This window comes from Sturnira hondurensis, unplaced genomic scaffold (genome assembly GCF_014824575.4).
Source record: "Sturnira hondurensis isolate 20B ecotype Veracruz unplaced genomic scaffold, ASM1482457v3 Scaffold0004727, whole genome shotgun sequence".
Taxonomy (NCBI): Eukaryota; Metazoa; Chordata; class Mammalia; order Chiroptera; family Phyllostomidae; genus Sturnira; species Sturnira hondurensis.
In genome coordinates, this window is record NW_028077358.1 from 31,398 (window position 1) to 57,207 (window position 25,810).

The 25,810-nt window shown below is 40.5% G+C and overlaps 1 protein-coding gene across 1 annotated transcript in view; it reads right to left on the reverse strand.

The window, feature by feature from the left end:
• Positions 1-25,810, reverse strand: part of LOC118986960 (olfactory receptor 139-like) — a 44,507-nt gene that overhangs the window by 7,089 nt on the left and 11,608 nt on the right. The window contains 1 exon segment of the mRNA XM_037046004.1: positions 1,040-1,047. Coding sequence (XP_036901899.1) covers positions 1,040-1,047 — 8 coding nt within the window.

Sequence of the window (25,810 nt, forward strand, 5' to 3'; positions counted from 1 at the left end):
CTGGAATAGACCAAAGGTGATATAAGAATTTAGTACATGATATAAATATCATCTTAAATAAATGGGAAAATGTAATGTTCAATAAATGCCATGAATGGGGTAATAACATAGCTGTCTGGGAAAAACATAAATTGTATACATAGCTCATTCATTTTGCAAAAATAACTTCTAAGTGGATCAAACATTTAAATGCAAAAATTAAAATTATTGGGGGAAAATGGAGAATTTTAATAGTGTATGGGTGACTCAAAATATAGAAAAAACTTAAAAATAACCAAAATTGATTAATCTGTTAAAATTTTAATATTCTAACAAATTGGCAAAGCTAGAACTACATTTCCCAAATTCCATTTTCTGTATGGTTCCCAGTTAAGGTTAGCCACAAGGGGAAGTTGCATGGTGGTTGCAAGGTAGAATTGAAAAAGAAAAAGGGTAATTTGGCAATATTTTTCAAAATTACAAATATGTTTTCTCTTCTACTCAGCAATTCCATTTCTGAGAATTTATCCAACAGAGATATGGTCACATGTAAAAAGTGACATACCATATTTTTAGGATTGTAGGACACACCAGATCATAAAACTCACCTAGGTTTTAGAGGAGGAAAATGGAAAAAAAATTTGAAGCAAAAAAGGTGGTAAAATATTTAATAACTTGTGACCTTGCTCCACCGCCACCCCCCACACACAGTGAGCCAGGTAAGCTACATTCAGACTATAAGATGCAACCCCCTTTTCCTCTCAAATTGGGGGGTGCATCTAATAGTCCAAAATCCGGTATGTGTGAGGCTATTTGTTACAGCATTGTTTGTAATGGCAAATATTTGAAAATAACTGTTCATTATTAGAGGACTGACTAAACTCATCATGGTATATCCTTACAAAAGAATACAGTGTAGAAAACACCTGTATCTGTGTTAATTTGAAAGACATCAAACCCATATTTTTAAATGTAAAATACAACTGTACAGTGAATATAGTATGCTTTGGTTTGCATTGAAAAGGACAAGAACACACACACATGCACACTGATACTATACAACTTCATCTTCATTTTAACACACACACACACACACACACATATACACACAGAAACATGACCTGAAGAAAATACCAAAGCTTATCAGCAATTTTAGTGACAATATGGGTGATTTTTATTATCTACTTTCTGCTCTTCTCTACTTTCTGATTTGTCTATAATGACTTGATTTTAATAATATTTAAAATAATTTAATAATATTTTTATGAAGTATCACGTCCTGAGCATGATCATGACATGCATATTATGTCCCACATCACAATCAACTAACTGAACAAAAGAGAAATCAGAAACCCATCCCCTATGATTTCCACTGTGCAGGCCACCCCAACCTCCTCCATACTAACAGAATTTCCTGGGAGCATTCCCAGATAATAATCATAGCTAATAGTTACTGGTCTGGGCTAGGCACCATATACAATTCCAAGTGATTTACATACATTAATTCGTTTATTCCTCACAACCTCTCTATTAGATGGGTACTATTTTTAATCCCTGTTTTACAGAAAGAACATGTCAAATAAAGCAAGAGGCGGAGGCAGGATTTTAATCCATGTAGGCCAGAGTTCCTGTTCTTAACCTTTACACATACCATTGCTCTAAGGAACCCAAGATTTCTCAAGGATCATAAAGCCCTGTCCTCCTCCTGCAATTCTCTCAAAATCTGTTTCTGACTCATTCTTATGACTCAGAGACCCACTCCCACAATCAATAGCTGTGCTCTTGTAGGTCTCAAAGTCTTGCCTTGCAGGCTGTGGTAGCTGAATTTCAGTTGAGTGCCTTGGGTGGATTATGGTCCCAGTCAGCAACTGCCCCTTAGCCTGATTTCCCTTTTTATTTTAACCCACGTCACCAGATTGCAAACTTCGTGACTTCCTATATCCCCACCTTTACTTATGCTATTTCCTCTATACAGAATATCCTTCTTCCAACATCACACGGTCAAAGTCTTCCAGACTCAGTTCAAATGTTCCCTCCCCCAGAAATACCTCCCTGATCTGTGCCCATTTTAAAGAGACAGTTACATCTTCAGCATTTCCACTACACTTTGTCTTGACATGGCACTCACCACTGCACCTTCTGGCACAATCATTTAGTGATCCAGTGTAGTCCCACCAGTCCAGTTTAAAGAGAAGATTCATGTCTGATTTAACTTTAGAAACTATATGCATTAAATTCATTTTAGTTATGTATCATTCCATAAATAAATGAATATTTTCAGGCAAAGAAGGCACCCTTGTGGCCTATAGTAGTAGGGAAAGGGTTTCTGGGAGAATGGGATTTGTGCCAGACTTTGAAGAACTGATATGCTTTGGAAGAGGTGAAGAGTCATATGAAAGGCACCAGGTTAGTGCTATAGAGATGACTCCTCCTTTATTTGTCTAGATGGGGCATGCAGTTGTAACAATCCACACACTGATACAGCTTTTCATATAAATTTCTCATATATTTTCTGTAATCAGAGAAATATTCCTTAAAAATAATGTCATGAGCTGCTGGCTAGTCTTCAATCGATAAGGGATAAATCTTACAGAAAAACTTCTAAATTCTGAGTTGTCCATTGGACTCTTCATCCAGGACATCCATGCTAATGAAATCACAAGAGTGATCATTGGGGAGGAGTCCCTTCTAGATCACTCCTACTCTTGAGGTCCTTCTCCTGCAATTCTGTTATTCAGGCTTTCTATTATACAGTGACCACTTCCTGCTCTGAAGTTCCAGTTGGGTCCTTCTTGCACTGGAGGGTTGGTCTTAGGGACCTGGTCAGGCTGCTCATAAGGAGTGGTTTTTGAGCAGGGATGTTGAACACTGAGTCTCATTTCACTGGCCCATAACAGAATAAAAAAAGAAAAGAAAAGAAAAGAACAAGCTTTCATCTAAAAGACGGAATTGTAAAAATACCTGGAGGAGGAACCCCAATCTCTGGGTTATAGTCCTAGCCCTTCCACTCACCTGATATGGCATCCTGAGCAAGTCTCTTATTTTTGCTAGTCAGAGTTTGGTTGCTGCATCTGTAGAATCAGGAGCTTTCACTACTTGATTAACAACTGAAGTCCCTTCCCTGTTACATGGGAGCAGAGGGGGGCCATGAAAAAACTCATCAACTCATCTTGTGTCCGCACAAAGGCCAGTGAAGTTTTATGGAAAGGGATGTAAAGGGGGTGAAAATCTGCCCAAGCTCACTCAATTACTCTGGGGGCAAGTAAGGAGCTATACGTATGGAAATGAGATAAAGAGGAGCAGAGACCATCTCTGACATGGCACTTCACTACAGTGTTGTCCTTGTGGGAGCTCACAATGAGCCCAAGATGGGGAAGAAGAACATGGGAGAGCTAAGGACAGGTAAATAATCCAGGGCCTAATAAATACTATAGCAGTAAAGCATTGGGGTCTCATACATCTGTAGTGATTTAGAAAATGTCCAAACATCATCTGCACCCCCCATATTAATCTGCGGGGATAATTAGGGCAGTTATTATAACAAGTCCATTAAACATGTGAGCTGTTTGCGTTCCCAAAGTCACCCAGGGAACTAGAGGTGGGGCCAGGACTGAATCTGGGTCCCCTGATGGAAGGTTTTGCTCTCCCAGATGTCTAGTCCAGGTGTGACCTGTGGGAGGAGACAAGCTGACTCCTAAACCTAGGAATAAGGAAGAAACCCAAGAAAGGAGGCAAATGCTGGAGAAACTTTTCCAAATGTCAAATTCTTAATGAATCCTCAGGAATAAAGTACTTTCTCACCTGAGGCCTTGTTAGGGAAGGCCACAAAGACTGCATCTTGGGAGTCCCATAATGATTCGGAGAGGTGGCAGAAGCAATGTGCTGTGCCACAGGGCCTGGAGACCCTGGGGAAGTGGCACCCCACCACAAGGTTCTGGGCCAGGGCCTTAGAAGATGACAGTCTGGTGGTGGAGATAAGGAAAGTGGAGAGGTTGCTGTAGGGCAGCCCTAGGACTCTCATGTCCTCCTCAATTAATTATTCCCATCAGCCATGTAATAGCCTATCCTCTTCAGGAAGACTGTGGGCCTTTGTAGATGAGTAGACCTGCACTCCCAGGTATTAGCAGCTACTGCACCCCTTTGGACCCCAGTTTTCTTACCTGTAGAATGAGAGTAATATAGGGATATCACTTCAGGTTGCTGGGAGAACTAAATGAAATAATACACAAAGCTCCTAGTAGGAGACCGCCAATGTGTTTACTAACATAATAACAGATAACATTTATCATGTGATTGTTATGTATGTATGTTACACTATACCATGAGCCTTATACACATTAAATCCCAAGCAACCCTGTCAAGAATTCCATTTTACAAATATATAAATTGAGGTTCAGAGTGATTCAGTAATTTGCCAAGGCCACTGAGTTAGAACTTTGAGGAACTGGGTTACAAATGTATTTGTCTGATGACAAGGTGTGTAATCTCAACAATTATGCCATGTGACTTATTCTCCCACCCCCTTCCAATTCTGCCTTCTCTCCCAAACAATGGGCTTTCTGCTTCTTTTGTTTGTAATAAATATTGTTTCAAATATACCATAGACTATGCTCTAGGGATGAGCCGAGAGCATTCAATGCTTTGACAGCAGCCTCAGCTCTGACACAATAGTTCAGGCTGTAGGACTGAGGTCGACTTCCAGCTGCTACCTCCAGTGTAACTCTCTAGCTCTCCCATTGCATCTGCTACTTATTCTCCCTGCATAGAATTTTTGACTTAGTGGTCTCACTGGGAGTTGTGCCTCCATTGTTAGGCTCCCACTGTGGGCTTAGGGATGTGACATATGAATGTTAAGACTTTTCATTGTTCTATAATATTTTCTAAACATAAAACTGTAAAACTACTATGAATAAAAATTATAAATAATAGTAGAAGCTTAAACATCAATAAAAATTCACAAAGACATTAAATATATGTTAAAAATTCATTCTTGTGTAAAAGAGGAGAACTACTACTGCAGTATTATATTAATGCAAGAACAAGCCTCCCTATTCATTTTCAGCCTAGGTACACATTATCTTGGTGGTCAGAAATCCTTAAGCCTTAAACCAGTTTAACATTGTGGTGGATGGGTAGTGTCACTGTTATGGGATGAATTGGTTGCCCCCAACTATTACCAGGTAGGCAAAGAGGAAGAGCACAAAGACATCTGGTAGCAGCCCCGGTGTCTCCACCAAGCCCAGCAGGATGAGCTCAGTAATGGCTGTTCCACTGACCCCAGGTTCTGGCTCCAAAGGTCCCTGGAAGAAGGAACACCAGGGTAAAAAAAGGACAAGTTTTTCCAATTTGGTTATTCAATAAAACTATATTGACTCACTTTCATATGCCAAGCCCTAGTGTAAATTCCCAAGTGTCCTAGTGGTAGTTTTCCCACTTTTCAAGCCACACCTCACTCTCTCTCTTTCTTCACTTCAGTCTTTACCCAGCTTCTAGATGAGTTGCCTAGGGCCACAACTACCTTGAACTCCCTCCACCCACACCTCCTCATGAAAGGTATATAAATTTTGATTTCCTTTGTTCCTTGGAATCAAGGAATTAGGCCTTCCCACCAACAACCTATATGAGGAGATTTGGGGGAAAAATGATGGTAAAAGTAAAAATGAACAGATGGCAAAATAAAAAGGAACTACCCAATTGATGATAAGTCCTTATAAAATATTGCAAGGAAACAAATGTTGGAACTGCTCTGCCTGGTTTCAGGAATTGTAACTGCCTCCCATGGCTAAGGATAAGTGAACAACCTCTGGAATGCGAGCCACAAGGAGACAAAGCTTTTCTCTGGTAGCAAACCCTGCCTCTACTTACTCCCCTGATCCCAATGCATGGTCAGATAGTTGATGACAGGTACAACTCCTCAGAGGAGGGGCAACCTAAGCCATACACAATCACTTGGGATGCCATCATGGAAGGACTTGAGGGGCTGCAACAAAGAGGGAGTGATGGACCCTCGTCGTCCCCCGGCCCCCCGCCGGCTATTCTGACATAGCCGAGTCCCCATGTCCTCTGGAAGAAGTGCTCCTGGCTCTAATCCACTTAAGCCTGAAAATCTGTGATGGGGGAGTTGGTGCAGCCCCTTGCCAGCTAGAACATCATCTGGGGTGATAGAGCATAAGAAAGAATTCCTAAAGTCCTGTGAAATCTGCTTTGCTAAGAATGCTTTTAGTTAAGTGATAAAAGCTCGAGCAGAGAAGGAGTTTGTTTTCCCAAAGTCTTGTAGCCCTTTAGCTAATAGACCCTGACTCAGAAGAAGCCCTAATAGTTCTCTGTATGCTATCTACTGTTTACTGCCTGACAATGATTGATAAGTTGTACTTGAACTCCTGTGCAAAAAAAGCAATAAAAGCCTGTCTAGGCAAGGGTTGGCATGCTCTCCCCTTGAGAGAGTCGCCAGGCCACTCTGAGGCCTTCCCCCTTGAGGGAGTAGCCATGCTGTTCCTTTTTTTCCACGGGACTTGGTAGTCCGTGTGAATTTGTCTCATGTCTTGTCCATGATGCCACAGGCACTGTAAGCCAGTGCATGCATCAAAGAAATACCTAGAAAATGTCTAATCAAGAAAATGTAGCTCTGACTGGTGTGGCTCAATGAGTTGGGTGTCATCCCCCAAAGCAAAAAGTCACTGATTTAATCCCCAGTCAGGGCACATGCCTGAATTGCCAGTCCATGGTTGGGGGCACACAAGAGGCAACTGATCGATGTTTCTCGCACACATTGATGCTTCTCTCTCTCTCTTTCTCCCTCCCTTCCCCCCTCTCTAAAAATAAATAAATAAATAAATGAAATCTTATTTAAAAAATGGAAAGAAAAAGAAAAAGGTAAAAATACACAAAATTAGGAATTGAAATGGTGGTATAATTACAGAGCAAAACTAAACAATCATAGAATACTATCTGCTCCTAAATTTGGACAATCAATTCAAAAACAGTCCCCACCCACATACACTACAAGTGAAAAAAAAAAGAAAAAAATGTTGTCAATAATGTACACACTTCCATGTGTAGGGCCCAGCCTCACGCACTATTTATAGACACTATGTTAAACTATCAATGTAAATATATCATGTAAATTATCATGTGACAAACTTTTCTTACTTAGAAAAAAACAAGCTTTCCAATTAATTTTTAAAGTTAGCAAATCTTAATATTAAAATGTAACACTGATAGCCAAAAATTATTCTACACTACCATTATTGATTATACATATAAAAACTTAAGTACAATAAATTAAATTCATCATTATATAATATATTTTATAGGAAAGAGATGGATTAATATTACTAAATCTATTTTTATATGATACTATATTAATTGGCTTAAAAAGAAGATAATATTCTTAGGAGCAATTTATAAATATCTACATACATTTCTGATGTAGAGAAAAAAGAAAAAAAAGTCTTGTAGTTGCTTAAAAAGGAAGTATACCACTTTATGTGATGGGGAGTGTCCATTACAAATCTGTATCATTCATAAAGGTGAAGTAGTAGTGAAGCAAGAAGGAATGGCCTTTGTTACTTCAAGTATTTCTCATTATTCTAAAGTTTTAGGCAAAGAGAAACAAAATGTTTCAATAATAGAAATGCAAAAGAAAAGAGTAAGGTGGAAACAATACAGTTGTCTAAATAGGAAACCCAAGAGAGGAAAAATAAGAACTGGAAAACTCAGAATTATTCAGGTATTAGCCGCTTAAATTGTAAATATTATATATAAGTCAATAGATACCCTTATGACAACAAGAGTCACATATAAAACCCCAAATTCTCAATTATAAGGTGAAATTTCATAATATAAAATTAAATGACTTGCAGTTAAGAAGGCAGCATAGGCAGACGTGGCTCACTTCTTTGCAAAACCACATCAAAATTACAACTAAAATATAGAACAACCATCACTCAGAACCATCTGAAGTTGAGTTGAATGGAAGTCTGACAACTACGGACTTAAAGAAGCCATATACCTCCAGAATGATAGGAGGGATGCAGATGTGGAACAGGCTAGTCCCATACACACATGTGGTGGATAAAAATTCAGGGGGGATATCTCAGAAGAAAGGAGCCCCAGTTCCATACCAGGCCCACCAGCCCAGTGTCCCAGTACCAGGAAGATAAATCCCACAACTTCTAGCTGCAAAAACAAGCAGGCATTGAGTTGGTGGAAGAAACTTCTGGAGTCCCAAACAGTTCCTCTTAAAGAACCCACACATGGACTCACCCACTCAGATTCATTCCCTCTGAGCTCCAGCACGAGACTAGCAGCATGAAAGGCACCAGTGGCATACTGGGGAAAACTGAAATGTCTGACATCTATGGGAGCAGAGGACGTTGTTCCTTTTCTGAGCCCTCCTCTGAGAGAGCCACTGAGCTGACAAGCTGGTACCATATCTGAGACTCTATCAACCTGGCTAACCCTGTTTGACCTGCCTTGGAGATCCCCAGAGACTCTGCCCCACCCAACTCATGCACCTACCCGAACTCCTTTTCCATATTTATGGCTGGTCATGGCTTATGCTGCTCAACTTCCTAAAACCTGTCAACCTAGCAGTAACTGACTTCAGTGAGCCTCAGGCCCAGCACCAACAGCAGCCAGCCTAGATTCATAGCTTGGCTTCACCTGGGAATCTCCAAGCCCAGCACAAATAGCAGCCATCTCAAATTGCTTTCCAGCTCAGGCAGGGCCCTGGGCAAAACAGAGGTATGGGCTGACCTTGGCCTGTACCACCCAGGAAACCTCATGGCCAGAGCACCCAGTGGACAGCTACAGACCATATTGGATGTGCCCACCATCGTGTCCCTGCACAGCTGATGCTTCATGGAAGGTGGAGGTTGGTGGTAAGTAGCCACAGCCAATCCTTGTAACTGAGTTGTCTAGGTACATTCTTCTCATTGATCTGCCAACAGCAACCAAAACTCAATTATAAGAGGAGGGTGTACTCAGTCCACACAAAGGGCACATCACAATTACCCAGCTTGGGTGATGGGGGAATGTCTGTACAGGAGACCTACTACATTAGGCAACACTACCAAGACATGGAGTCAAAAAAGCTCTACCTAACACATAGGAACAAGCACAAGAAGGCTGCTAAAACATAGCCCAAATGAAAGAACAGATCAAAACTCCAGAAAAAGAATTAAGCAAAGTGGAGATAAGCAATCTTCCAGATGCAGAGTTCAAACACTGGTTATAAGGATGATTGAGGAACTTAGTGAGGACCTCAACAGCATCAAAATGATCCAATCAGAAACAAAGGATACACTAATTGAACTAAAGAACAATTTACAAGGAAATAGCAGTAGAGTGGATGAAGCCAGGAATCAAATCAATGATTTGGAACACAAGGAAGCAAAAAACAACCACACAGAACAAGAAGAAAAAAGAATCCAAAAAAGTTGAGAATAGTATAAGCAGCCTCTGGGACAATTTCAAAAAGTTCAACATTTGCATTATAGGAGTGCCAGAAGGAGCAAGAAATTGGAAATCAGTTTGAAAAAAACAATGAAAGCAAACTTCCCCATTTTGGTGAAGGAAATAGACATGCAAGTCCAGGAAGCATAGAGAGTCCCAAACAAGATGGATGCAAAAGGCCACTCCAAGACACATCATAATTAAAATGCTAAACATTAAAGATAAAGAGAGAATCTTAAAAGCAGCAAGAGGAAAGAAGCTAGTTAGCTACAGGGGAGTTCCCATAAGACTGTCAGCTAATTTCTCAAAAGAAACTTTGTTGGGAACCTCTCTGCCTGGTTTCAGGAGTTGTAACTGCACCCCCATGGCTAAGGCTGTGTGAGCTACCTCTGCTCTGTGAGCCACTAAAGAGACAAAGCTTATCTCTGGCAGCAGTGTTGCTTCTGCTTCATCCCTGGCCCCAATGCTTGGTCTGCTAGTCCATGAGGGGTAAGACTGCTCAGAGGAGGGGCAACCTAAGCCAGACACGATCACTTGGGAGGTTATCATGGAAGGACTCGAGGGGCTGCAACAAAGAGGGAGTGATGGACCCTTGCTCCCTGGCTATTCTGGCATAGCCCGAGTCCCCATGTCCTCTGGGAGAAGCATTTTCTGGCTCTAATCCACTTAAGCCTGAAAACCTATGATGGGGGAGGCGGTACAGCCCCTTGCCAGCTAGAGTGTGATCTGGGGTGATCTGGCATAAGAAAGAATTCCTAAAGTCCTGTGAAACCTGCTTTGCTAAGAGTGCTTTCATTCATATGATAAGGGTCTGAGCAGGAAATGAGTATGTATCCCAAAATTTCTGCATCCCCCTTACCTGACAGACACTGACTCTGACTAAGCCATCAGATATCTTTGAAATGTTATCTACTGTTTCATCCTTGCCTCCTGTAATCCTGTCTATTACCACCCAATAAAAGCTATTGAGGCAGGGGCTCCTGGCCCTTCTCCTCTGAGAGATTGGCCACCTCTCCTCCCCAAGCAGATCATGTCTTGGTAGTGTTACTTTCATCCATGGTGGATGGAGGAGTGGGGCTTTCTGGCAAAGTTGCCCACACAAAACTTTGTAGACTACAAAGGATGAGCAAGAAATATTCAAAGTCATGGAAAAACTGAGACCTACAGCCAAGATTTCTTTACCCTGCTGGGTGTCTTTTAGAATCGAAGGGCAGATAAAAAGCTTCCCAGACAAGAAAAATCTAAAGAAATTCATCATCACAAAACCATTATTATTTGAAATGTAAAAGGGGCTAATTTAAGAAAAAGAAGATGAAACCTATCAATGACAAAATGGCAAAAATACATATTATCAACAATTGAATCTGACAGACAAACTAGACAAAGAAGAACAGAGACAGAATCATGGATATGGAGAATGTTTTGATGGTTGTCAGATAAGAAAGGGATATGTGAGAATGGGTAAAGAGGTAAGGGGATTAAGAAATACAAATAGGGAGTTACAGAATAGCCATGGGGATGTAAAGTACAGTATAGGAAATAGAGTAGCCAAAGAATTTATACACATGACCCATGGACATGAACAGTGGTAGAGGGATTGCCTGAAGGAATGGGGGATTATGGGTGGAGGGGGGCAAATGGGGAAAAACCAGGACAACTGTAATAGCATAATTAATAAAATATAATTTTTAAAAAGAGTATGTTTATTTTTTACTTATTAAACTAATACCTTTGGGGGCTTCTGTCCAAGATGGAGGTGTAGGTGGAAACACTGTGCCCCCTCCCACAACTAAATTTAAAGACAGCGAAGTTTTAGTAACAAAAACACAGCCAAAACAGTGAAAATTGAACTGTATGGAAGTCCAACAACAATGAACCACTAAGCCAGACAGGTAAGTGGGGTGGAGTCAGTGGCGGAGTGGAGTGGGGCTGGAAAGATTATTTGGTCCAACCTACCCAGGAGCGGAGGCGGAGGCGGTTGGTGGATCCCAGGTATGGGGTGGCAATGGGCGAACCCAGTGAGAGCTTGGGGCGGCTGGCTGACTGCAGTCACACATTAGTGCACAGATTAAACCAAGCAAAGAAGTGAAGAGTGACACAGACCGCTTAGGCTAGGGCCCCAGCAACGGGAATTTGAGCCTGAAAGCACCAACTGGAAAGACTTTCTTGGGGTTGAGGGGCTGGGAGAGGCTCCCAGGATCACAGAGAGTTCGTTGGAGAGATCCACAGGGTCCTGGAGAGTACACAAGTCCACACACCCAGGAGCCAGCACCAGAGGGGCCCAATTTGCTTGTGGGAAGCCGCAGAGGGGACAGAAATCTGAGAGAGAGTGGAGCAGAGCAAAGCACCATTTTTTTTCCTTCTCTGACCCTGCCCCCACATACAGCATCACAACACAGTGACTGGGTCGCCCGACCCTGGTGAACACCTAAGGCTCTGCCTCTCAAACATAACAGGTGAGAACAGACCAAACAAGAACAGCTCAAAGCCCCAGAGCCTATAATTCTGAGTGACCAAGAAATAGCCAACTTTTCATATGCACAGTTCAAAATACTGGTGATCAGGATGCTCACAGAATTGGCTGATTCTAGTCACAAATTAGAGGAACATATGAAGGCTAAACTAATTGAAATGAAGGGGAATGCACAGGAAACCAGTAGTGATAGAAAGGAAACTGGGATGCAAATCAAGGGAGTGGACCAGAAGGAAGAAAGAAACAACCAAACAAAAAAGGAGGAAGAAACAAGAATTCAAAAAAATGAGGAGAGGCTTAGGAACCTCCAGGACAACTTTAAATGTTCCAACACCCGAATTATAGGGGTACCAGAAGGGGAAGAGGAACAACCACAAGTGGAAAACATATTTGAACAAATAATAAAGGAGAACTTCCCCAAACTGGCATGGGTAATAGACTTCCAGGAAGTCCAGGAAGCTCAGAGAGTCCCAAAGAAGGTGGACCCAAGAAGGAACACACCAAGGCACATCATAATTACACTAGCCAAGATTAAAATGAAGGAGAGACTCCTAGAAGCAACAAGAGATAAGGAGACAGTCACCTACAAAGGAGTGCCCATCAGCCTGTCAGCTGATTTCTCAAAAGAGACCTTACAAACAAGAAGTGACTGGAAAGAAGTATTCCAAGTCATGAAATCCAAAGACCTACAGCCAAGATTGTCCTATCCAGCAAAGCTTTCATTTAAAATGAAAGGGCAGATAAAGAGCTTCTCAGATAAGGTCAAGTTCAAGGAGTTCATCATCACCAAGCCCTTATTATATGAAATGTTAAAGGGACTTATCTAAGAAAAAGAAGATAAAAAGTACGAACAGTGAAAGGACAGCAAACTCACAGTTATTAGCAACCACACCTAAAACCAAAGCAAACTTAGAGAACAGCTAGATCAGGAGCAGAAACATAGAAATAGAGATCATATGGAGGGTTAGCAACAGGGGAGTGGGAGGAGGAGAAGGTACAGAGAATAAGTAGCATAGACGGTAGGTAGGAGATAGACGGGGGGAGGGCAGGAATACTATGGGAAATACAGAATCTAAAGAACTTTTGACATATGGACATGAAGGAAAGGGGGGAATGGTGGGGGAGGGGTGTGTAGGGTGGAGGGGAGTGAAGGGGGGGAATGGGACAACTGTAATGGCATAATCAATAATATATATTTTTTAAAATAAAAAAATAAACTAATATGTTTGGCTTTTCCCCTTCCCTTTTGATTGATTTTTAAAAAATATAATAACACGATAACATTATTCATACCTGGAAATATTAGTTTTTTAAAGTATAATTAAAAGCATCATAGACAATAATTAAACAATTGAATATTAAGCCAGAAAAAAGAAGAAAATCTTACCCTTTATAACAGTATGGATGGACCTGGAGAACATTATGCTAAGTGAAATGAGCATTCAGAGAAAGTCAAATATATAATTTCATTCATGTGTGGAATCTAATGAGCAAACTGAACTGACAAGTGAAATGAGACAGGCTCATAGATGGGGAACAGGATGACAGCTAAGAGGGGGCATAGGTTTAGGGGTGGAGAGATTGAGAGTTTTCTATTTTTTCAAAAGAAAAAAGAACTCATGGATATGGATAACGGTATGGTGATTGCAGGGGATATGGAAGTACAAAGGGACTAAATGATAATGGAAAAAATACAATAAAATATTTTTTAAAAATGCTGTGATATTGCANTAAAGCCAAATTCAAGGAGTTCATCATCACCAAGCCTTCATTGTATGAAATGTTAAAGGGACTTATCTAAGAAAAAGAAGATAAAAAGTACGAACAGTGAAAGGACAGCAAATTCACAGTTATTAGCAACCACACCTAAAACCAAAGCAAACTTAGAGAACAGCTAGATCAGGAGCAGAAACATAGAAATGGAGATCACATGGAGGGTTAGCAACAGTGGAGTGGGAGGAGGAGAAGGTACAGAGAATAAGTAGCATAGACGGTAGGTAGGAGATAGATGGGGGGAGGGCAGGAATACTATGGGAAATACAGAATCTAAAGAACTTTTGACATATGGACATGAAGGAAAGGGGGGAATGGTGGGGGAGGGATGTGTAGGGTGGAGGGGAGTGAAGGGGGGGAATGGGACAACTGTAATGGCATAATCAATAAGATATATTTTTTAAAATAAAAAATAAACTAATATGTTTGGCTTTTCCCCTTCCCTTTCGATTGATTTTTAAAAAATATAACCTGATAACATTATTCATACCTGGAAATATTAGTTTTTTAAAGTATTCTTAAAAGCATCATAGACAATAATTAAACAATTGAATATTAAGCCAGAAAAAAGAAGAAAATCTTACCCTTTATAACAGTATGGATGGACCTGGAGAACATTATGCTAAGTGAAATGAGCATTCAGAGAAAGTCAAATATATGATTTCACTCATGTGTGGAATCTAATGAGCAAACTGAACTGACAAGTGAAATGAGACAGGCTCATAGATGGGGAACAGGATGACAGCTAAGAGGGGGCATAGGGTTAGGGGTGGAGAGATTGAGAGTTTTCTATTTTTTCAAAAGAAAAAAGAACTCATGGATATGGATAACGGTATGGTGATTGCAGGGGATATGGAAGTACAAAGGGACTAAATGATAATGGAAAAAATACAATAAAATATTTTTAAAAATGCTGTGATATTGCAACTGTGTTTATCATGATGTTGGAATAATGAAGATAATTTCCTAAACATTGAGAAATAACTTAAATCCAAGACAATGTCAGTGTCCCATCAATAATATAGACATTGAGTCATCTTGGGATCCACGTTAGACCATGTTCAGCCTGAATCCACTGGTACAGTATACCAGTTTGGTGCTTGTTCAATACTTTGACTATAACCCCTATCATGGCTTTATCAGTGCACATAGCTGTGTTCAGTGTTTTAGGTATATAGTGTCATTGAGTCAGAGAAGGACCTGGTTGGTTGGTGTGTTGGAAAGTACCTACTCCCTCACTGTACTGAGGAAACTATGCTGGAGCATTTGGGGGGTTAGAATTTTTAGAATTAGTGTGAATACTGAATATACTTACGAAACGTCTGGTTTTCTATTTTTTAAAAGATGTTTTTTTGAAAAACATCTGGCTACCCCATTGTATGCTTACTAACCTTCAAGTAACTATGAGGCTATCAGAAAAGCAACTGTATGAGGACACCAGAAATGTGTCCATTGCTGGACCAACCTAAGATGGCTGCTTCCAGCCAAGTCCCCAAGAGTCACCTCCTGATACTTGCCAAGGGATGAAAAAAATGCACCTTCTTCTGCAGTTCTCTCTGGAGCTGCTCTGGAGTTCTCTGGAGTTCTGCAGTTCTGAACTTCTGGAGTTCGGAACTTCAGAACTTCTCTCTGGAGCTGTTCTGGGGTTCTCTGAACTTCTGCAGTTCTCTCTGGAGCTAGCTCTTCTGGCTGAGAAACCTATTCCCTACACTTTGGTTGTGTCTTGAAAACCTCATGCTCTCTTGTTCACAGACCTGTTGTAAGTAGCTTGTGAACAAGCAGGCTCTTTGGATAGGCAGGTTGTGGTTAGATAGGGAGCCTGCCTCACTTCGTTCTGCTTCTCAGATCACTCTAGGGCTCTCCTCCCTCACCTATCCTATGGGAACCTTTCCCCATATGTTTGATATGTTTTCCTGATTCAGTTTTTCTAAATCTGCCACCAAATATTACAGAACCACAGTTTCCTGAAAGCACTTCTCAGGCATCTACAATCTGTTTCCCAACACTTTCTTTTCATTTTCCCAAAGACTCCCCAAATGAAACCAGCCTGCTTCCCATGCCTCTTCAGTGCTGTCTCATGAACTTCCGCTATTGATGGCAGGCTACCATCTCTCCCCTCCTGCCCTTTGCCACCTCCCCACCACCATCATAAACATCACTCTTTCTTGCTATTCTCCCAATACAGAACATGGGTGTCTCTCATGCTGAGTTTTCCCTCAAAATTATAGGTAGTGAATTAAAAACAATGACAAATATAGAAAAACTACAGAAGTTTAGGGTATCTTAAAGTCCTTGTCATGAGTATCCTCTTGCCATGTCTGGGCAGTCCCTGGGAACTACTTCAATGGTCTGCAGCTGTCTTCTTCAATCCCCCACACTTTTGGCCAGCAACTGAATCCCATATATTCTACAGATATCCTCTTTACTACAAAGGTTCCTTCTATATATGCAAATAATGCAGAGCAGGCACTGCAGACATGCAGAAATAGTTGGTGGGGGCCTCAATCCCAGAATCCAAATTAGGCCCCCATGTTGTGTGACTGTCAGTTTCCAGGGATGCTGCTTAGCAGATTCCATGTGAGTGAGAAATTTGATGTCTTGTCTCCTAAACGCTCTGAAATCATGATTCTTATTGTGTCAACCTCTGGGTCTAATTATAGATCTAGACTCAGTTAGTAAACACTATGCAAATTGATGTTATCAATTGAAGCAAACACATCTTCACACATATTAAATAATTAAAGAATAATCAAACTACCTCCCAACTTCCCCCTCAAATTCATTTCAACTTGAGTTATGAGGTTTCACACTCTTTCATTTCATACCTCCCTGTATTTGCTCAAACTGTTTTTTTTTTTATCTGGAATGTCCTCTCACTAACTACAACTGGATCAAATTCCTTAAGATTTAACTAAAATGGTTCTCTTTTATGAAAGTTGTCCTGATCCTTCTTCATATCTAACTTTTCCCTCCATCTCCTGCAGCACTTTACCTGTGTTTCCTCATAGTATTGATCTCTGCTAACCTTTATGGAGCACCCCACTACCCTTCTACCCACTCTAAGTGGCTTCAGGATAGATTTATGCCTGACTCAGTCCTGCATTCTCAACACTCATTAGCACACTCTGCACACTCTGCATATAGAAATACAATATTTCTGAAATAAATGAAGGATGAACTTGATAAGTAAGACTGTAAGATCAGTAAGTTTTTAGTGAAAGGTGTGTATTGGATTAGGCTATAGGACTTGGGAAAGGCTGTCTGGATTAGTTGGCATTTATGCAAGAGAGTGAAAGAGTGATATGATTTCAGGGAAGTGTGAGTCTAAGAGAAAGGCACAGAAGTACTGCTGTAGGACTCTGCTCCCTTTGTTTGGATGGCGCATCAAGAGTGGTTAAGACAGTAGTTAGAACAATCCACCTACTGACATATATCTTTTCTTGAAAAGAGCCCAAAAGAATTTGGCAACTAGGAAGGGGTAGCATCTCTGAATAAATAAAGCTAGGCAAGAAGAGGATACCCTACAAAGATTCCATGGAAACCTCACCCTTACTTATCAGCACCAAGACTCTAGGATCACCCCTAGTGCATCATCTAAGGAGTCCATCTTAAACAAGATCACCATGGTGACTTTAACTGAAGAAGTCCACCTAGATTACCACTTAGGTGTCCTGAATGAGGCCCAGGCTGCCTTTGCTGAGTATTCATGGCTCCCTGCTCTGACAATCCAACTAAATCCTTTAGACTTCTGATGAAGAATCGATCAGGACCTCCGACATCTGGTCTGGCCTAGGTTGCTTCCTAATAGTGGGTGCAGTAAGAAGGTTGAATTTGATGAATGCTCTCATACTGCAATACAAATGGAAAGTAGACTTTGTCTAAGAATGAGAGGCGTTGGCAAAGTGGTCTGCCATAGGAAGGTCCTAGCTCTTTCCCTCCCTCGATGTATTACTTCAAGCAAGACCTTTCCCCCTACTGAATCCTAAGTGAAATGGTAGGTTTAACTTAGTGGGTGACAACTCAAATTCCTTCTCTATAATTGGGGAGCTGAAGGCAGACCCTGGAGGTTATTCACCTTTATAGGTTCAAAAGCCAGAGAGGTTTCTGGTGAAGGACAGGGCAGAGAGTGACGCACTATGCAGACCCTAGCCCCAGAAAGCTAGGAAGGGCCATATGTAAGAAAACATGTGAGAGATGAGATCATCTCTATTGGGAGGCGCTCTCCACTGCAACGCCATCACGTGGGGCCCTCAAAAATTAGCCTTCCCAGGGAGGGTTGGGAGTTTCGGAATCCACAGTCCTATAAATTACTCAAGTCTTTAATAATGAACCCAATAATGATGCTTCACAACTTTGTGAAGCCTTAGATTCTTCTCAAAAAGACCTCACATCTAACTTTATACTCCACCTCTCATATTGGTTTCATGGGAAATGACTAGAAATTAATTTCACTTTTTTTGTGAGGACAACAGTCCAGAGAGTTTATCCATATACTCATAGTCACCCTTCAAGCTCGTGGTGGGGCAGGGGCTCCACCACAGTCCAGACTGAGGACTTTTCTCTCCCAGATTTCTGGCCCAATGGTGGGCTCCGAGCAGGGAGTATCTGACCCTCAGACTTGCCTGGACCTGCAGATGAGAGCAGGCACATGAAGGAAGGCAAAGGAAAGAGGCCTTCTCTAAACTCTGTTTCCTAATGAGTCCTCAGGAATGCAATGCTTTCCCCCTCAGGGCCTTATTATTGAGGGATTGCATCTTGGGGGTGGGTTCCCATAATGATCATGAAGTGACAGAGGAAGAACTGGGTTGCATTAGAAGTGACCACGAGGTCCCCAGAGATGCCATCCCTCACTCTGATTTTCTAGGCCAGGCCCTTAGAAGTTGAGGGTTGTAGCGATGACAATAATGAATGGAGAATGCAGAGAGGTTGTCTAGCCCTCCCTCAGTGTTCTACCCCCTCTCCACTGTTCAAACAGCAAGTGCCCACCATAATGTAGACTTTGTATTTCCTCAGCTGTAGGACCCCAACTCCTCCTCCTTTGGCATGAGGTGCGATATGAAAATCATGGGCTCTCATTTCAATTATTAATGTGTGAATAAGACCAGATGCTATACTGGTCTGAACTTCTGTTTCCTCACCTGTGAAATGAGAATGATATCTCTGACTACACTGGGTTGGAAAGTTACATTAAAACATGCTTACAGTACTCGATAGGGGATCAACAAATATTAATAATAATAGTGATCACTTACATTTAGTGTATTTTAGTACATGAACTCAAATCCTCCCAATGACTCTTTGATGTAGTTTCATTATTTGCCCCACTTTGCAGAGGAGGAAATGAGGCTCAGAGAAATTTAGTAACTCACCTAATGTTGTACATCTAGAATGTAGCAGAGCTGGAATTCAAATCCTGTCACATGGTTTTAACAATTTTCAATAAAACTTTCCATCCTCTTTTTTCCCAACCGCTTCAAAAAGTACATGCTGCCACATCATATACCCCTGTGACAGTCTCTCCCATCCTCTGATGTTGGTGCCAGGATTTTCGAGGTCTTTCATGGTCAATTATAGATGCCCCTACCTATAGGATACTAGGCAATTGGAAGAGAGTTAGTGGGCCTTTTTCACGTTCAGATGCTTGCCACCCATCTTACAACGTGCCTAATATCTATCATGCAGTGTGTGAGCCTGGGGGTTCATGTCCAAGTTACATTCACTCTGGCAAGACCTGTCTCAGCTCTGAACTCTAATTCTAGCTAAAACCTGCTTCTACCCATTGAATGGCACTCTACTGTCTCACTAAGCTGCTCCCTCAGGTGAGCCCCACAAGACATCACAGTTATTAAGATCATGTCATATTTGAGCAAAATTAGAGAAATGAACCAAAAGAACAAATTAGAGAAAATATGTGTAGACATTTGATATGTGACATGGGTAGCCAACAGAGCTGGAGGAAAAATATAGGCCTTTCAGTAAACAGCTCTAGGGCAATCAGGTGCCCATAGAGGAAAAAAATTGTAAATGTCTTTCTCACTTCATGCACAAAAAACAGTTTCAGGTGGATGAGATACTTATATTAAAGAATAAAGATGTAAAGCCTTTAAAATAGCCTATAGGATATCTTCACGACTTTCTAGGAGCTCAACCATTCTTAAAGAAGTCCAAAAAGCATTAACCATGCAAAAAAAGAGAGAGAGAGAGACTGAGACACTTGCCCTCATTAAAATTTAAAACTTCTACTCATTATAGGACAACACTTTTTAAGTTCAAAGACAACTACAGATTAGAAAAGATTTACAGCTCATAGACCTATCTTTAAGTATCTAAAATATATCAAACACTTCTACAACTGATAAGAAAAATACAAGGGACCCAATAGAAAATAGGCCAAAAAAGTGTAAACAGGGATTTTACAGGAGAGGAAACACAAACGACCAGTGACTTCAGGAAAGGAAGCTCAGTCCTGTTCATAATCTAGAAAAAGTGCAAATGAAGATCATATGGAGATACCATTTCACATTCACTATATTGGTCTAAATGAAGAAATGAGATAATGGCAAATTTTGATGAGAATATAGAGCAACAAAAATTCTTATGTGTTGTTGGTAAGACCATAAAGTGGTATAAGCACTTTACAAAACAATTTACTTTTATCCTTTAAATCTGAAGATGCACAAATTCCATATTTTTTAGTAAAAGACCAGAGAAATTCCTGCACACAAGCTCCAGGAAATGTGTACAAGAAACAAAACATCTTCAGACAGGAAAAAAATTATAAATTGTGGTATGCTCATACCATGCAATGTTATATAAAGTCATAAAAAAGAAACAGCAGTTGTAGGCACTAATGCGGAAGAATTACACAAATATAATATTGTGTGAAATGAATAAGTCAAAAAAGAATAACTATTGTATGATCCCATTTATATAAAGATCAACTACAGGCTAGGACAAAAGTAGATTTACAGTTGTTTGTATGGAAAATAATATAATAATTAATAATAATAATAATAATAATTATATTGCAATAAATTGTATGTTTTGAACACTCACAAATATAAACCTGCTTTTGCCCACCATATATACTATATGTAATATACAATATTGTTTATAAAATCACAGAACTTGATAAAACTATTTTTAATATATTTTATTGATTATGCCATTACATTTCTCCCATTTCCCCCCTTTCATTCCCCTCCACCCTGCACACCTCATCCCACCTACATTGCTCCACTTTAGTTCATGTCCATGTGTAAAAAGGTCTTTAGCTTCTACAATTCCCATACTATTCTTGCTCTCCCCCTTGTCTATTTTCTACCTACCATCTATGCTACTTATTTTCTATAACTTCTCCCCGCTTCTCCTCATCTCACTCCCCTGTTGCTACTTTCCTTGTAATCTCCATTTCTATGGTCCCACTCCTGGTCTAGCTGTCCACTTAGTTTGCTTTTGTTTTAGGTGTGGTTGTTAATAAATGTGAGTTTGCTGTCATTTCACTGTTCACATTTTTTATCTTCTTTTTCTTAGATAAGTTCCTTTAACATTTCGTATAATAAAGGCTTGGTGATGATGAACTCCTTAAACTTAACCTTATCTGAGTAACACTTTATCTGCCCTTCCATTCTAAAACAAAGCTTTGCTGGATAGAGGTCCTTGGATGTAGGTCCTTGTCTTTCATGACATGGAAAACTTCTTTCCAGCCCCTTCTTGCCTGTAAGGTCTCTTTTGAGAAATCAGCTGACAGTCTAATGGAAACTCCTTTGTAGGTCACTGCCTCCTTATCTCTTGCTGCTTCTAGGAGTCTCTCCTTCATTTTAATCTTGAGTAACGTAATTATGATGTGCCTTGGTGTGTTCCTCCTTGGGTCCACCTTTTTTGGGGCTCTCTGACCTTCCTGGACTTCCTAGACGTCTATTACCTTTCCCACTTTGGGGAAGTTCTTTATTATTTGTTGAGGTAAGTTTTCCACTTGTTGCTCTTCCTTTTCCCCTTCTGATACCCCTATACTTTGGATGTTGGGACGTTTAGAGATGTCTTGGAGGTTCCTAATCCTCTCCCCATTTTTGGAACTCTTGTTTCTTCATTCTTTTCTGGTTGGATGTTTCTTTCTTCCTTTTGGTCCACTCAATTGATTTTAGTCCCAATTTTGTTTTCATCAGTATTGGTTCCCTGTGCATTTTGCTTCATTTCACTTAGTATAACCTTCATTATTTCATCTAGTTTGTGACTATAATCAACCAGTTTGGGGAGCAACCTGATCACCAGTACTATGAACTGTGCATCTGATAGGTTGGCTATCTCTCGGTTGCTTAGAAGTATTGGCTCTGGGGCTTTGAGCTGTTCTTTTTCTTGAGCCATAATGTTTTGGTCTGTTTGCACCTGTTACTTATGAGGGGAGAAAGCTTAGGTGTTCACCAGGGCAGGTCAACCCAGTCGCTGGGTTGTGACTGGGGACAGGGTCAGAGAGGAGCAATGGCATTTGTTCTGTTCTCTCAGATCTTGGTCCCCTCTGCTGCTTCCCACAACCAAATTGGGCCCTTCTGGTGCTGGTTCCCAGGTGTCTGAGCTTGTGCACCCTACAGGACCCTGTGGGTCTCTCCAACAAAGTCTCTGTGAGCCTGGGAGCCTCTCCCAGCACCTCAACCCCCCAAAGTTTTTCCATTTGGTTCTTTCAGGCTTTAATTCCTGTTGCTAAGGCCCTGGGTTGCACGGTATGTCTCACTGCTCTTTTTCTTTTTCTTTTTTTTTTTGCCTGATTTATCTGCATGTGAATGTGTGACCACAGTCAGTCAGTTGCCTTGGGCCCTCACTGGGTCTGCCCATTGCCATCCCACACCTAGGATCTGCCACCTGTCACCTGTGTGCCTGGGTCAGTCTGGCCGCTTTTTCCTGCCACATGACCCCTCTCCACCAGCCACTGACTCCACCCCTCTTACCAGTCTGGATGTATGGTTCTTTGTTGTCAGACTTCAGTACATTTCAATTTTCTGTCTGTTTTTGTTGTGTTTTTGTTTCTAAAATCTTTGTTGTTCTTAAACTTTGTTGTGCAAGGAAGTACAGTATTCCCACCTATGCCTCCATCTTGGCCGGAAGTATTTGATCAAAGTACTTTAAATAATTGTTTCACAATAGTGTTACTTGAGTGCAAGGATAAAAGGACTAGGATTTAAGAGAGACATATAAGGATCTTTAAAGGCAATGGAATGTTTTATTTCATAAATTGTGTAACAGGTAAGATATTTGCTACATTATTCTTTTGTAGAGTCAGGTTTGTTGAGGTATAATTTACAAACACTAAAAATTCACCCCTTTTAGGTGTATAGTTCTATGAGTTTTGATCAATGTATACAGTTGTTATGCCACCACTAAGACATAGAACATTTCTACCATTCCAAGATGTGCCATGTCCCTTTGTAGTAAGTCCTGTTCGCCCAGTGCATCCCCCTAGAAACCACTGATATGTTCTCTATTGCCATGGGTTTGTATTTTTGAGAAAGTCACATAAAGGTAATCATATAGCCTTTTGTGCTTTTTTGCATAGAAAAGATCTATAAACAAATACTGAACTCATGCTCAAGATGCATGTTGAAATATTTAGGGGAAAGTGTGCAGATGTTTACAGTTTTATTTGAAATACATCAAAGAGTAAGATGGAGTGATAGATGGGGAGAAGGATGACTAGATGGATAAATATTTGATAAAACAAGTACAATAAAATTGTAAAATCCAGATGATAACTACACAGGTGTTCACTGTAAAACTATTTGAACTTTATGGCATATTTGAAAATTTTTACAATAAAATATTAGGGGAAAACAGTCTACTTGTCTATCCCATACACCCATCTTCATAACCACTTAAAGTACTTCTAGGAATCTGGTTTGAATATAGATGAGCTGTATGCCTGGAGGGAAATTTTAAGTAATTAACCAATAAGTGAATAATCAAGAAAACTTTATATCCATCACTTCTTTATTGAATCTCTCTCTTCCTTGAACCTAGTATGAGCCTGGAGTTGGGATTACAGAGGAATGGCACAGAAGATGACCTCTTCTGACATTCTACCTATTGTCTTTAGATTTGTGCATATCAACTCTCTCCACCCTCTTCCAGAACGCCCACCATCCCTCCTAAAAACTGACCTCAGCAGGATTCTCTCATCACTGCCATATTTGTCTCAATTCTAGGTGAGAGAACTTTCATTCTCTAGACAACAGCACCACTGCATGTGCAATATTGTTATATTTTGTTATATATTATGCTATATATTCACTCTGTGTATATATATATTCACTATAGTGTTTGTGTATGAAATGCACTAAAAGAAAACTAATGGGAAAAGTCTTATTAATCAAAGAAAAATAATAAAAAAGGCATTGTAGATTTTTCAGATTCTGTTGGGATTTGAAGTCTGAACATTGCAGTAAAGTAATCCTGTTGAGTGAAATCTATATCACAATTTTCTGTAACTAAATATGACATAACCATCATTATCATCACCAACATCTTCATCCTCATAAATCCCAATGTAAATTAAATGGTCTAAAAACTCAAGCAATTTGAGCCCATGCAGGGATGCAAAACAAACAAAACAAAAAGTAAATTTTCTTCCTTTCCATTAGCTGATCTTTATTACATGAGGGCTTTGACTTGCCATGTTTGTAGAATGGATTAAAAAATTAAGGTCACATGAAACAGAAAGTTGAATCCCCCTTGTCAGGAGGCAGATAGGAGTTATCCAGAGTGATTCAGGAGGCCAAGAAGGTAAGTTCTACCAGTTCCCTCTCTACAGAAGCTGGATGCAGAGACACCCACACACTACTTGGAGCCCTGGGGAGAGTCCATACAATTTATTATTCTAATGAATAGGAACATTTGCACTTAGAAGAGCAATGGAAAAGAATCATTTCTCTGTGTCTCATCGAGTTCACAACCTAAGAGACCCCTAGCTGTAACCAAATCAAAGAAACATAGTTTACAATACTTGAAAGAAAACCACCAGATTTTCTATGGTTTCTAGCTCTTCTGGTAAAATGAACTCTTTGAACAGAAGGCCCACATTCTCATTTGCCAGCAGCAACCTGGGGCCATTTCCATGGCCCTCTTTGGGGAGAACAAGTACTCTCCAGTTTATCAGTATCCACCTGGCCACAGCACCTGCCTGGCCCTTCTAGGCATTTTAGTTTATCATTCCTGATCTAGACATTCAAGGTTCTAGTTTTGGGGACATTTGACATTATTGCAAAAAGGTTTCTCTGTAACATATTTTTGTTTCCTAGAATGTTCTGGTTCTATATCAACTCTAAACTTACAGTACAGGAAATTCCTACCACCCATGAAAGGTCCTCAAGTAACACTAATGGGATGAATCATTGTCTAGTTCTAAGGAAGATGGTTTCAGTGGTTAGGCATTATCTAGAAAGAGAAGAGATACAGACTTGTTTGTAAAGTGGACCTGATACGAAATTGAACCTGACATATTTCCATAGAAGAATAACTCTACCCAATTACTAATTGATTCAAAAAGAATTCATTGAGCACCTAAAATGTAGCAGGAATAATATTAAGTATTGAGATAAGAGTAAAACACAAGGTCCGGCCTCAAGACAATTCCTTGATATCAGAGAGAGCCAAATGGGCCTCCTTACAGAAACGTGCAGTAGGTTGCTGCGTGCTAGATGGCTTACAAGCACAGTGAGGGTCAAATCTTTTGTGGCAGGGAAATGAAGGTGTTGAGAAAAGGCATCCTGAAAGACATGAAGATTGGGCTATGTGTTGAAAGGTCAAGATGACTAGGGAGAGGTCATTCCAGGCAGAGTGTCACCACTTCCTTTCAGAGGAGCGGTGGCTGCATAGCAATCATTATGGTGAGACTGTGGAGTGAATGAGAAGTCAGGAAGTGAAGCACAGATGAAACCAAGTCTTTGAAGAAGTAGCTGTGGTTGGGAGAAGATAACCAATGGAATAACAGAGGATTAAGAGAGATTGGGGTTTTGTTTTGGTTTTGTTTGAAAACAGGGGAAAAGAGCTGCATACCTGGCAGACCAGGTGGTGCTGGGAGGAGAGACAGGAGGGAGGGAGGGGGTTTGGGAAGTAGCTTCTGGTCCATGGAACAGAGGGCTT